This window comes from Indicator indicator, chromosome 7 (genome assembly GCF_027791375.1).
Source record: "Indicator indicator isolate 239-I01 chromosome 7, UM_Iind_1.1, whole genome shotgun sequence".
Taxonomy (NCBI): domain Eukaryota; kingdom Metazoa; phylum Chordata; class Aves; order Piciformes; family Indicatoridae; genus Indicator; species Indicator indicator.
In genome coordinates this window covers 11,516,692-11,530,747 of record NC_072016.1, presented here as the reverse complement: position 1 = coordinate 11,530,747, position 14,056 = coordinate 11,516,692, and the positions used below count along the sequence as shown (strand labels likewise).

Here is a 14,056-nt window from a genome sequence, read left to right as displayed (position 1 = left end):
AACACTGGGGTCAAGTGTATGGGAAAGGCACTGAGGGCAAGTTGCCCCATGGCTGGGGTGAGGGGGCACAGACAGGCAGAGTGTGAGCTGGAAGAGGGTGATATGTTTTGGTAGGTCCTATAAAAATAGTTATTTAAAATGGCACAGAAACAAATCCCCTGACAGACACATGGGGGGTGAGGTGGAGGTTGGGAGGCTGGCCCAGGCTGGCTGGCCTGGGCTGGCATATGCCATTCCCCTTGGGAAGTGACTGGGGACAGAGGGAACAAGCCAACCCTCCCCCTGCCCAAGGTGACCCTTGCTGAAGCCAGTGCTGCTAATCCCCCAGGCGCTAAGAGGATCAGCAGGAACCAGCTCCGGGCAGCCCTGAGGCCGTGATTCTGCACCCACCTGGCCCTTTACCTCATGGGCACTCCCTGGTGTGGTGGGTGCAGATGCACCCTTGCCTGAACACCTCCATGCTGGACAGGGGGCAGCGTCTCCGGTCCCCTCTGCCCCCTCCCAGCACCCGTAGTCTCTGCAGGGATCCCCCACAGCCCCAGGGTTCCCAAAATCCCAGGGGGTGGATACTGCCCCTGCCAAACTCTGAGCATGGGGTGAGGGCAGGCAGCATCTCAGATCTCAGTGGCCGTGATCTCCTCAAAGTGTGGGTCAGAGCCGGGGGGGTCACGATGCTCAGGTGGGTGGTCCTCGCCCTGGAGCCGGAGATGCTGGAGCCGCTGCTCGAGCCGCCGGTTGCGGCGGTACATCTGGATGTAGCTGTACTGCAGCTGCTTCTGGTAGCGGATAACCCTCTCCTTCTCGCCCTGCCACGTGCTGCGTTCCTGCTCGAAGGCATCCTGCTGCTCCTGCCCACGCTGCCGCTCCAGGGCCACCTCAGCCCGCAGCTGCTCCAGCTGCTGCCGCAGCCCCATGCTGCCACGGGGCTCCTCACTGGGTTGTGGGCATCCCTCGCCGGGTTGGGGGCACCCCTCACTGGGTTGAGGGCACCGCCCACGGACCACTTCCCGTAGCCCCACCACCTCCTGCTCAAGGCGTCCGGCTTTGGCGCGGAAGAGGTCAGCCTCGCTTTTGCGGCGCTGCAGTTCGTTGGCACAGACCTCCAGCTCCAGCGCCTTCAGGCGGGCAGCCTCCTGCAGCCCCTGCACCCGATGCTCGCCTGCCTGCAGCTGTGCCCGTGCCTCCCGCAGCTGTGCCCGCAGCCCCAGCAGCTCGGCTCCCCGCTGTGCCAGCTCTGCCTGCGCCTCCTTCAGCTGCTGCTTCAGCAGTGAGATCTCCCCTGACTTCTGGCACACCTGCGGGAATAATTGGGCTCAGGTCACGGCCAGAACACCCCAGACAGAACCCCCATTCCCCAAATCGCCCTGTGCTGTGGGGCAACTCACCTCCCACTTGGTCTCCTCCAGACGGGGCGCCAGCTCAGTGCGCTCACGTTGAAAGGAGGCACAGCGACGCTCCAACACCTCCCGCTCCTGTAGCAGCTGGGCAACATCCTCCTGCAGCTGCTTCTTCTCCTGCTGCAGCTGGAGTACCTGGAGCTGCAGGACTTGTTGTCCACGCTGCGCTGCCTGGGCTGCCTGCCGTGCCTGGGCCGCACAGCGCTGCCGCAGCCCCTCCAGCTCCTGCTCGCAGCGACGCTGCTTCTCCTCATACACCTGAACAGTGTGGGTAGATGGACATGCTCGGTGGGTGGCATGGCACCCTCATGCTTCTGCTGCCCTGGCCCTGGAATGGATACCCCTTGCCCACTGGAATGGGAGCAGAACATCCCCCTCAAATGGAAGAGGGGTCTGGAAGAGTTGCAATGTAGTGGTTACCCCCCCCCCCATCTCTTGGTGTGCTGGCCCCTCCGTGTCAGCACCTATAGACTCCATAGAGCTGCTCCAGCAATATTGTCAGTGGGAAGAAATCTCAGGTGCATCCAAACCAGGGCACCCCATGGCACTTCAGTCAGTACTACTGACCCCGCAGGTGATACAAGGTTCTCTCAGACTCACAGAAAAGTTATCCCCATACAAGAACCTGTAAAGGGTCCCCAGAGGAGCTTCTTGCCTCCAAATCAGGGGGAATGTCCACATGAGGCACCCCGGGTAGGGTGGCAAGGAGCATACCTGGCAGATGGCCACCTCATTCTCGTCCAGGCTGTCCCGCAGGAGCTGCAGCTCAGCCTCCCTCTCCCGCAGCTTGTCTTCCAGCTCCCGTATTAGCATGGCCTCTTCACCAGGCAGGGGAGAGCGCCCATAGGAGCCACTCTCCGAGGAGGGCCGGCCCCGGCCACTCAGTGAACCTGTGCTCTTGCTAGAGGACGAGCGGCCACTGTCCGAGTTGGAGGGGCGGCAGCCCCCCGGAGGGTCGGCGGGGCCATGAGGAGTGGTTGACAGGGTGCCCACCTCGGGGTGCTGGCTGCAGCCCGTGCTGTAGGTGGGCAGGCTGGAGAGGGAGTTGCGTCCCGAGTCTGAGAGGGTGCTGGCACGGCAGCTCAGAGAGCCAGGCTTCTCAGCACCCAACAAGTGGGTGAGGCTCACCTGGCTCTCTGAGAGCCCTGGGCGCATGCTTGGCTGGGCACCCCGGAGCTTTGGCACCACCGGCTTGAAGGCCATGGGGCGGATCAGGGTCTTCTCCACATTCTGCCAGGAGAAGAAAGGAGAGCGGGAGGGCTAGAGGAGACTCACAGCCCTCCCAAGGGTCTGCCCAGGGCAGTGACTGTGGGTGTCTCCCGCCCCAATGCCTTTGCATGTCAAAGGAGACAAGGGCCAGTATTTGCCTGCTCCATCCCCTCTCCATTGGGTGCTCAGGTGGGCTCCTACACACTACCCCAGCACAAAGGAGGGGGCTTCAAGGGCATGAGGATCACCACCTCCCCAGGGACACCAAAAATGTGGCCACGTGGTTCCTATTCACATGCCTGAGCTGACAGCATCAGCACGGCATGGGGAGCAAAGTCAAGACCTTAGCGCCTCCCACCCCGCCGCAGTCCCCTTCTCACCTCTTCCAGCTTGCCAGAGACTGGGACGAGCTTAGGGGGTGGACCCCGGAGATGATCACTTGGGGCTCGGTCATCATGGGGCTCATCTGAGTCGCTGCAGGGGCTGGTGGGAGAAGGGCCATCGAGCCAGTCGCCACAGAAGCCCCCATTGGCATAGGCATGGGTGATGCCGGGCACAGTGACGCCAGGCTCCTCAGGGGATGGGCGGTCCCGGGGGGTGGTCTGGAGCAGCCCCTCCTGCTTGTGGAAGGAGGCAGCAGGGGGCTCCCTGTTGCAGGGCTGGCTGGTGCGGTCGTGGCGGGGCCGACCAGGCAGGAGGCTGCCCACACTACCCATGGTGGTGGGGGAAGAGTGGGCAGTGGTGTGGAGCTGCGCAGCCCCCTCAGCGATGGCCTCCAGGGGCACCGGCAGCGTCTGCACGATGGCCATGGCGGGGGGTGGCCCAGCGGGCAGGGGCACATGGGCAGCCTGTGGGCAAGGGAGACAGGGTGTCAGAGCTGTGGTCACTGCTGGCTATGCCCCACTGGCTGCCAGGGTCCCCAGAGGGGCATGAGGGCATTCCTGTACCTCTCGCCACTGCCCCAAATCTCATGGGCCTCTGTCAGCCCAAGGAGAAGCAGGCAAGAGGAGATGTCGAATGAACTAGAATAAAACCCATATTAGCTAGAGGGGGCTGGCACCAGCACACCACAAGCCATGCTCAGCATCCTGAGGCCGCTAGGGACTCTGGGCTGCAGGTGGCATCATGGGGCAGCGGCAATGCAGTCCTGCCCCTTCACATGCCCTGGTGTGACCCCACCATGGGAAGCATGCCAGGGTTGGAGGCAAATCCCAAGAGGCCTGCAGAGAGCTGGCTCCCGGGCAGCCTGCCCGTCTGCCTGCCTGCCCCATGGTGTTGCCTGCACCACAGCAGTGCAAGCACAGCCCCCACAGAGAGCAAGCAGGAGACCCAGAGAGCAGAGACAGCCACTCACACTGCCCCACAGCCCCCACCTCTCTGCAGCGAGAGAGGGTGCCACCCACTCCCAACAATTCACAGTGGGGTGCAGGGTCCCCAGGAGCAGGCCACTGAGGGGGCAGCTGTCAGGCAGGTAGGTAGGTGGTCCAGGATGCAAGCACCAGGCTCTTTCCCAGCCCCATGGATGCCCCTCTTTCCCACCCTGCATGCTCCCCTCTATCTAAGGGGGCTCTGCCAGTGACCTACTTGTGGCCACCCCTGCTCAAACCTACACCATACGCCCGCATGACGGGAGCCAGCCGATGGGCCAGATCCGTCCCCTGCTGCCTGATCGCATCTTGCACATGGCTGCGGCTGGCACAGAGCGCAGGCAGGGGGTGTCCGCTGCCCGCATGGTCTCGCCTGACGAGCTGTCACCTGCAATCAATCTGCCTGCCAGCACCCGAGGGAGCAGCGAGCAGGGCAGAGACACTGGCAATCCAGCCCCCACCGGCACCCCACAGGCACATGCCACCTCCAGGTGCCATGACCTCACACCGTGCCCATCACGTCCCGGCTGGGAAGGTAGGTCACCCCCCAGCTAGTTCCACACACCTTGCCAGCTGCTGCCCATCCGTCCGATCTGCTCAGGCCCCCACACTGTGAACACGGCTCTACTGGCCCCTGAAGCACGAATGCGAAAGAGGAGGGGGTCAGGGTGTCAAACGGTAGCAGTGGTCCCTGTGCTCCCCACAGTCTAAGCATGCAGCTGGCAGGACTGGGGCAGGTGGTGCCAGTGTGGCACAGGAGGTGGCAGGGGAGCATATTGGCTGGCATTCTGTTCCCAGTAGCCAGGGAGAGTTGCAATCATTCTGAGAGGGGTGATGGGGATAACAACCCCCTGTGGGGACCTGCTTATGCTGAAGGGGCAGAAGCAGGGATCAGGAGCCAGGGAGGGACATAGAACCACCAAGAGGATACATTAGGGACCCCTAGCCACAGCCAGCCAAAGCACAGCACCCCATCCCAGTAAAACACTCCTGGGATATGCAGGTCAAGGGGACACCTCTAAGGACAGCAAGGTCCCTGCAGATCATCAGAGGGGACACTGCCACTGCTGGCCTGGGAGGTGGTGGGAAATGCCGTCCATCTTCTCCCTCCTGCAAGTTTCCCTGGCCCACCAAGAAAGCCCCACTGCCACCTGGGGCAGGGGTGGCCAGCTCAGCTGGCTGCCAGGGCCCTGCCAAACCTCTCTCTAGCCACCCAGTAAAACCAGTCTGCAGCTGGGGCGGTGTCACCACCAGCTGCTGCCACTGGAGCGAAGCAAAGCTGGATACCACTGTTCTGATCCCAAAAAGGCAAGGGAAGCCTCAACCTCCACTTGGCCAGACCCTCGTCCTGATTTGTGGAATGTTTTGGGCCCCTGGGGACTCCTGTGTCTTGATGGCACCTCAGGGCCACCCAGGGCTGGGGGAAGCAGTCCCTCATCCCTCCCCATGCACCCAGCACATGTGGGGTGGATGCAGTGCCCTTCTACCTCCACCCACAACCCCAAGGCTCCCTGGGTGGTGCTGCCTCTCTTGTCTGCCACATGTCCCCCTTTGCCCTCCCAGTCACCCCTGCTAACCCACTGAGCCCCACAGCACCCAGCCCAGCCCATAGTGCTTCCACTCTGTCCAACCCGACAGCACCCATAAGTGCCCTTTAGCAATACTGGGCCCCCATTGCCTCACAGCTCTCCCTAAGTGCCCTAAAGCACCCCCAAATTTCCCCAAGACACCCCAAAATGGTCCACAGAGCTCCCAGGCCTGTACTGCTCGACAATACCCCAAACCACCCCACAACAACCTTAGAGTGCCTCATAGACTCCCTAGGCTTCTGCTGCCCCACAGCTCCCCCAAACTGTCCCCAGAACACCCCCAAAGTGTCCCACAGAGCCCCTGGATCTCTACTGTCCCACAGCTCCCCTAAAGCGTCCCTAAAGTGCTCCAAAAGACAGGAAAACTGTCCCACGGTGCACCTGGGCCTGCCCTGCCCCACAGCTCTCCCAGAGTGCCACTAAAGCACCCCCAAAGTGCTCCGCAACCTCCTAAACTGTCCCTCCAGGCAACTGGGCCTCTGCATCCCCACGACACTCTCAAAGTGTCCCTGAAGCACCTCCAAGGCGCCCCACGAGATTCCGAGGGCCGCCGCCCTCCAGTCCCTCCCCAGATCGGCCCCCGGGGGCCCGGCTCCCCCAACACCCCAAGCGCTGGCAGGCTCCCCTGAAGCGCCCCCCGGAGCCCCCACGCCTCGGCCGCCCTCTAGCTCGTCACCAGCGCCGCCACAGCGCCGCCACAGCGCCGCCACAGCACCGCCGGCCCCGCAGGACCCCCGGCCTCGGCCCCCGCACTCACCGCGGCCCCACGGCCGCCCTCCCGCGCCGCGCCGCGCCGTGCCCCACTGCCCCGCCCCGGCCCCGCCCCCGGCAGCCCCCGCCTCCCGCCGGGCCCTGCCCCTCCGCCCCGGAAGACCCCGCCCCGAGCCGAGGGGGGATGGCGGCAGTAGGGAGCCTGGGCAGCGCAGGCCCGCGGGAAGGGCCGCTGTTTTGGAGCGCTTTGGCCGTGCTTTACAGGCACTTGGAGGGAGCTGCGGGGCAGCAAAGGTCCAGGGGCTCTGTGAGGCACTCTGGGTACATTGTGGGGCAAGCAGGGGCCCGGGGTTCCCAGCGCAGCCCCGACAGATTGATCCTGGGGGTTGCCGAGCTGGGGGAGGGCAGAGCTCATCCCATTCCTTGCACCAGCCAAGTTCCCCACCTCGGGGCGCTCCATGCCCTAGTTGTGCGGAGTGAAGGTCGCTCCCGAGGATATACCCCTCAAAAACAGTTGAGAAGCCCAGCACCCCGCCAAGTGGGCAGTGGGGGGCACTGCTGCATTTGACATCACCCCCACCCCTACCACCCCACTCCGTGAGATGTTGCAGCTACTCCGAGAGCCCCAACCTGTGAGAAAAGGGAGAAAAATAAACTCACATCAACCCACCCCTAGAGCCAGAGGCCCCACCCAATATAGGTTCAGCCCTATTAAACCTTCCCAAGAAGGGATGGATGAGAGTCCTGAGCTTTTCCACAACCCCATAACAGCACCTGCCCCTGGCTAGATTGAGGGGAAACGGGGACAAGAGGAGGAAGGGGCCCTCAGGCCAAGGAGGCGCACCTGTGGCACCCACCTAAACACTGACACAGCTGCACTGGAGGCTTGGATCCCCCTGCCATCCCCTGCCTTACCTCTGCTTCCTCAGGACCCTCCTCTGCCATCATGCCCAGCCTGCCCTCACACCTGCACCAACAGCACCCAGTGGCTTTCCAGGAGAGCCAGTGCACCCCGGAAAACAGAAGCTGGGTGTGTACTGTCTGCCCCAGCTCCACATTATGGCTCAGGGCAAAACTATGCCCAGTGAGGAGGCTGGTAATAACCTGTGTGCCAGGGTCAGGGCGGGATGTGCTGCACCACAGGGACCATATACCCCCAGTCCTCCTGGGGCCAGGGTCCCATCCCCAGGGTCTCCCAGTCACAGGGACAGAGGTGCAGAAATAGTAATCACATTGGTGCTTTAATAAAACTAAGAAAGGAAAAAATTCCAAGGGATTATCAGGATCCAGCCATGGCTTTGATCTGCCACGGTGAGGACCATTCACGTCACAGTATTTGCTGCCTGCAGACCAGAGGGCATGGGGGTCACTGTCTCCTGCCCCCACCTCAGCCTAGAAGAGCAAAGCTCCCCCTGAGGTTTAACTGCTGGTGATGCTGCCCAGAAAGGGGACTGGGGATACCCTGAATAAAGCAGGCTGCTGGGAATGCTGCCCTCAACCTGCAGCAGCCATGGGGGTCCACCTCCCACCCACCACAGGGAGTACACAGTGCTGGGGCAAGAAGCATCTCCAACCTCTCACACCTCACCATCTTCCCCTCACAAAACACCCCCACCCATCATGGGGCTGTTCCCACCACATGTCCCTCTGCAGTCCCCCTCACCACTGACAGCCCATGATTTTGGCTTCTTTTTACCCACAATTTAGACACTTGCTGCAGGTCCAGAGATCTCCATGTCTCAGGACTGCAGGTCACTGCCCCACATCACCCAGCTCACACTGCATCTAGCTTCTCTGTGCACCCTGCACCCAGCAGCAGTACAGAGCAGCCAGTTTGCCAAAGTATTCTCCTCTGGCTGCTTTTCTCTGGGACAAGCCCATTCTCCTTTCACAGTGGCTCCATCACCATGCTGGTGACTAAGAGGCTTGTTCATACAGAAGAAAGGGCCACAGCAGTGTGTGGCCACTCTTCCCAGAGGAGAAGGGCTGGGGTATGCCAGCCCTGTGCTCCCAGCACCATTCCCCATCCCTCCTGACAGGAAGAGACCTGCTGGGCTCATGACTTCTTGGAGGCTCCTGAACCTCCCTCTGGAACTTGCTTGGCCTCTTTAGATGTCTTCTCCTCCTTCATCTTCTTCAGCTTGACCTTGCTTTTGCCGGAGGACGAGAAGGTGAGCGAGGCCTTGCTGAACTCCAGAGGGAAGATGCCCACGTCCCCGTCAAAACGGTTCTTGGACACCTGCAGGTAGCGCCTTCCAGGCCCTGACATCAGCTTACGGTCTTGCAGGATGAGGACGTTGTCAGCCTCCTGGCTGGCCTGGGCAGAGGAAAGCATCTCCAGGAGGGTGCTGGGACACAGCCAGAGTCACAGGGCTCAGAGTTCTCACGGGCTGCCTGCCCAACTCCTTTGAGCCTTGTTGCAGGGTGTCCCAGGCCATGGCAACTCCAGCACCTCCCCAACACCAAGCCCTTGCCTTTCCCTGGGACACCACAGTGACCTGCTGGGCAAACAGGCTTCAGCTGAAGCCACAGCTTGCCCTGTGGAAACCAGAGAGAACAGAAGGGCCATGCACATTCACAGAGCACCTCCCACCCACCACTGCAGCACCATGGCAGAGACTGGAGCACTCAAAGAACCCATCCCTGCACCCTCCCTGGCTCCACTTTAATTACCTCACCCTACATACCACTCACAGTCAATAATCCTTAATTAACTGCACTTAAAGCCCCAACAGAGCATTAGCTGGCAAAGTGTTTCCTGCTTGTCTGCACCTTCCTACCAAGGCCTGGCCAAACTGAGACTCTGCAAATCTTCAGCAGGTGACAGGAGTCCTGGTATAATTTTGCCCCTCACATCACCTTTCAGGCCAGGTCTCCAGCACTGGTGAGTACTGGTGGGAGCTGGGGACAGCTGCCCAACACATCCCAGTCCCTTCCTGGGAACATGCTATGCCTGAGGAACAGGAAAGGCCACTCTGGCCCAGCTCACCTTGGCAGAGCCAAAGATGGAGGCTGTCTGCAGCTCCTTCTCGTCGTCCTCCTTGCGAGGATGGATAATCAGTGTGATGTGGCAGGTGTTGTCTGTAGCAAACTTGCGGAAGGCACCAACGATGTAGTCCTGGACAGCAAGCCTGCCACAGCAGCAAGAATGGAGTCACAGGCTGGCACTGCATGGTTTGGGGGGGGAAGGGGCAGCAAGGTGCTGCCAGGTTCAATCCCAGAGCAGGAAGCACCCAGGGATCCAAGCTCATGCTTTATAGGGCAGCCAGGCCCACATGGGCAAAGGGATGGGGCATCACATGGATGGCAGGTAACTGGCTCACCCTTTCCCACCCTTCCCCAGGGCAGTGATCACCTTTTAATGAAACAGGGCTGCCAGACAGGACGAAAGGGGACACCCTGTGTGAGAGTGCCATGATCAGCTCCAGAGATGAGGGTGGCAGAGGAAGGAGGGGTGGCTTGGAGAAGGGATACCTGTCCACAGAGAGGTGCTCATGTCCCATCATGAACTGGAGATTGTCGACAACCACGTGGGTGATGTCGTACATGTAGACAGCGTGCTGCATGGTGTCAATCACTGTCCTGGGCGGGGAAAGACTGGGATCAGCCCTGGTGATCAGCCACACAGCGGGGAGGCTGAGCCAAGCACTGGACTGGAGAGGCAGAGCTTGGAGGTACCAGGCTGGCACCTGCTGGGCCTTGGCCACCTCCCATCTCTGCCTCTCCTCCATCACAAGACAGGAGCAGCCCATCCACACAGGCAAAGGCAGCTTGGATCAGGAAGACCCAGCGGCTGTTCACACAGCCCCTGCCCACCACCCATGAATGCCCAGCCTACAAAGTCCCTTAGAGTGCGTGGGGCTGCATGCAGGTACAAGAGCACCCAGTGACTACATGGAGCTGGAAGTGCCTGTCCTCCCTCCTCAGCAAACAGCAGCACTGCCAGGTGGGCAGGGTGTTGGGGGACACATTCTGGCAGGAGCAGAGGCTGGTCCTAGAGTAGCCACCTAGCACAAGGCCAGGTCCCCTTCCTCCACCCCCACCCTAGCAGGAAGCTGTGACAGACCCCACACCAGCCAGCTGAGCCATGCAGCCCCTATTTGCCAACCCTGGGACCTGAACAGCTTCAGCATGCCTTCTGCTAGCCCCAAATCTGCAGCCTGCTGCAAGAGAAGAGCCCCAGTTTCCCAAGGCCTTGCAGCACATGCCATAAGGGGTAAACACCACTGGGGATGAAGGTGCAGGACCATACTTGATATTCTGCTGGCCATGGAAAGTCATGAAGTAGAGTGGGAGATCCTCAAAGCGATCTGCCCACTCATCATACAGCTCCAGTTGGTCCTCCAGGCGCCGGCCAGCAAACTGTGTCAGCATGATCTTGGCCAAACGGACGTTGTTGATCTCAAAGTTGCCCCACAGAGTGCACACCCCCTGCATGCAGAGGTCCAGCGCATACTCACTGATGAAGGTCGTCTTCCCACTGCCTGTTGGGCCTGGCACGAGGACAATGATGGGAAAAATTAGCTGGGGAGAATTAGATCTGACCCATCCTGAACTGTTTAGAGGTGGAAGTGCCAGGAACCAGGATAAGAGGTTGCTCCTCTTTTCCATCTGTAGCATTCCCACCATAAACAAGCAGTGTCTCGTATCAGGCTGCATGTTTGGACATTTGTCACCTCCAGCAGCCAGCAAGTCCCTGTGGGGTGTGAGGAAGGGCTGAGACCAGCCAGCAGTGGGGCACAGAGAGGGCTCAGATAGATGACAGTGCAGGTGAGAGTAGTGATAATGGACACCCTGGGACTTTCTGTGCCACCCCAGGTAGGGAGCTCATCACCACATCAGTGTGCCAAGCCCCATCACACCCAGGAACATGCCCCAGTCTCTTGCACACCCCAAGATGGGTGGCTCAGCTGAAGCCTTGAACAGAAAGGGACCTGTAAAACTCATAAGGCATCACTCCCCAAAAGACGAAGGCACTGAAAAGCTCTCTGCTCCTCCCACCCACCAGCTGTTTGCCCATCACCTGTGAAGACAGTGAGCTCCCCTCTGCGGTGCCCTTTGAGGAGCTTGTTGAGCTCAGGGAAGCGTGCCCACTTGACACCAGCCACCTGCTCTGTGTTGACCAGCTCTCCAAACACCTCCTCACGCAGCTGTCGGAAGGAGACAATGGATTTGTGGCTGGCAGGCAAGGCAGCACGCAGAATCTTGGTGAGGTTCAGGCCCTGGTTGAGAGCCTCCAAGGGCCGGGGCTGCAGGTCGCCAGGACGCACTAGAGAGCAGCGCTTGAGGCTCAGCTTGCGGGCAAAGAGCTTGGCAGCTTCCCAGGACCGCAGGTCCTCACCCAACCACAGTGTGATGCGCTTGAACTGTTCCAAGTACGGGAGGAGAGCAGGGGGCAGGCAGGTGGCCCCCCGTGGCAAGGCCAGGCTGGCTACCCCCGTAGCTTGGTGCAGGGCCAAGGCATCCAGCTCCCACCCAGTTAAAACCAACTCTGTGTCTCGGCGGCTAATTAGTGGCAGTCCAAAAAGATTGCGATAGGAATCAAAGCGGGGTAAAGTCTCTTCTACATAAGCTATTGCATCCCCCTTCTTCTCCACCCTCACAAGCTTCAGGCCCTTCAGGGTGGCATCGCGAGTGCTGAACCAAGGGAAGACAAGGGACTTGGCAGTCCTCAGATAACGCACCCCAAAGCGTTTCAGGGTGGCATCTGACACCAGGGAGATACCAAACATGGCCTTGGTCTTACTGGTCTCTTCCTCATCCAGTAGCTCCCAGAGGGGCAGAGCTCGGTCCCAAATGCAGCAAGCATCCTCGCGAGCCCGTTGCATGTCCTCTTCTGACTCCTCTGAGCTGGCAGGGGGAATACCACGGTGCTGCAGCTCCACGTTGGCTTGGAAGTCCTGCCAAGTGCCCTCGGCTAGAGTGGCCGTGCACAGGAAGCTGCCCGTGGTCTTGTCAATGAAAAGCGTGTAAGGTGTGCTAGCAGCCGCGGCCGGCGGTTGGACCTCCCGGCCATCGGTGAAGAGGCTGGGGGTATGCAGGCAGCTGTACCCATCGTGGAAAGGGATGCCCTGGGCCCGTAGGTACTGTCGGATCTCGGTGATGGAGACGGAGGGCACGGGCCCCTCGGGGGAGGGCAGCACGTCCTTTTTGTAGCGCCGCTGTGTGAGGCGGCCCGGCATCCCGGGGCTCCGAGCTCCCTTGCTCCTCGCCCCACCGCACAGCAGCGGCAAGAGGCGGCCGGCGGCTCTGCAGGGCCGCAGGGGCACCGCTGCCATCCTGCCCGCACCCGCTTCCGCCCGGGCCGCCCCAGCACCCGCCCGCACCGCTGCCGATCGGCATCGGCGGCTCCCCGCGGCCTACGGCGGCTCAGGCCGATGCCCTCACGTGGAGTTCCATGGACGCCGCCATTGCCCGACGCCGCGGCGCGCTCAGGCCGTCACTTCCGAGGAGAGGGAAGCAGACGTTCTCCCGCTCGGCGCAGTTCCGCTTCCGGGTGGGGGCAGCAGCATGACGGCCCGCGGCTCGCCCAGCAGGTTCCTGACCGCCGTCCTACATAACGGCGTGGGCCGCTACGTACGGCAGCTCCAGCGGCTCCAGCTCCTCTTCAGTCCTACTGCGGCCGACTCTCGCGGCGCCAGGTACCGCTGGAGGCATGCCGCCTGCTGCCCCTTGCCGTTTGTCTGTGGGGAGGGAGAGCATGGTGAGCCCTGACCTCCGATCTGGGGGTGACGGGCTGACGAGAAGCTGCGGTGACCTCTGGCCCGCCTCTGTAGGGAAGGTGCTGCTGACCTCTGACCCACAGAGAGGCGGGGAGGGGCTGCGAGCTCTGATGCAATAGAGAGGGACTAGGAGGTGGCACCGTTGACCTCCGATGCCCCGGCGCAGGGGCGGGCTGAGTGATGACCTCTGACGTGCAAGTGGCACACCCCCAACCTGTGCACTGTGACCCCTCTCGTGGGCAGGGCACCAGAGTACGGGTGGTCCCACCTGTGACATTTGCCCTGGCATGGGAGCTACATTGACCTCTACCCTCTGACCCCACCGGGACTGACGCCCCCGCACGCCCCACAACAGGCAGTTCGTGGAGGAGGCGGCGCTGGACTTTGCCCGTCGGCACCCTGATGTCGTCCTCTACGTCAGCCCCCGCTCTGGCCGAGCCCCGCTGCTGCTGGCTGAGTACTGTGAGTGTTGGGGAGGCATGTGGGGGGTTTGATGAGGCAGGGTGCGGCTCTTCCAGCCCTGCCCTGGCTTTGTGCTACCACTGCCTGGCGCAGACGCTGCTGGGGTCAGCCGCCCTGTGAGATGGGGAACCAGCAGAACGGCAGCTGCCTGCCACTAGGTGTGTGTTTGGGAATGGGGCTGCAGGTTGAGGCAGGTGGCCCTGGCCTGACTGTCCTGCACTGCCACAGTGAACGGGACAGTACGGGAGGAGCTCATCGCCAGCAAGACAAGCGAGGAGATTGTGCAGCTGGCCACCAAGCTGGCTGGCCAGTCTGGCCTGGACATCATCCGCATCCGCAAGCCCTTCCACACTGACAACCCCAGCATCCAGGGCCAGTGGCACCCCCTCACCAACAAACCCTCCGCCCTCACTGTCCAGGGCCCACGCTTGCAGCCCAAATAAAGCTTTGCTCCCCACCCCATGCCTTTGTGTCCATCTATTGCCCACAGAGAGACACCACTATGATGTGTTCAGACAGAGCCACCTTTATTGCTGGGGGCACGTGAGGGGTGCCAGACATGGAGGGCAATGCCCCTCCTTGAGAAGGGATGGTGTGCC

The 14,056-nt window shown here is 61.4% G+C and overlaps 3 protein-coding genes across 3 annotated transcripts; 1 reads left to right on the top strand and 2 right to left on the bottom strand.

The window, feature by feature from the left end:
• Positions 1-614: 614 nt before the first annotated feature.
• Positions 615-7,218, bottom strand: LZTS2 (leucine zipper tumor suppressor 2). Its single transcript, XM_054382299.1, has 6 exons — positions 7,189-7,218; positions 4,539-4,607; positions 2,987-3,454; positions 2,112-2,627; positions 1,386-1,655; positions 615-1,295 (listed from the first exon to the last, which is right to left on the bottom strand). Exons 1-6 carry the CDS (start codon positions 7,216-7,218, stop codon positions 615-617), a joined length of 2,034 nt encoding a protein of 677 aa, XP_054238274.1.
• Positions 7,219-8,329: 1,111 nt separating this feature from the next.
• Positions 8,330-12,551, bottom strand: TWNK (twinkle mtDNA helicase). The gene is made up of 5 exons (XM_054382352.1): positions 11,297-12,551; positions 10,526-10,766; positions 9,748-9,855; positions 9,263-9,404; positions 8,330-8,590 (listed from the first exon to the last, which is right to left on the bottom strand). The coding sequence occupies exons 1-5, from the start codon at positions 12,549-12,551 to the stop codon at positions 8,330-8,332; spliced, it is 2,007 nt and encodes a 668-aa protein (XP_054238327.1).
• A 232-nt stretch (positions 12,552-12,783) lies between these two features.
• On the top strand, positions 12,784-13,901 carry MRPL43 (mitochondrial ribosomal protein L43). Its single transcript, XM_054382402.1, has 3 exons — positions 12,784-12,914; positions 13,351-13,457; positions 13,686-13,901. Exons 1-3 carry the CDS (start codon positions 12,784-12,786, stop codon positions 13,898-13,900), a joined length of 453 nt encoding a protein of 150 aa, XP_054238377.1. The 3' UTR covers position 13,901.
• The last annotated feature ends 155 nt before the right edge of the window (positions 13,902-14,056 follow it).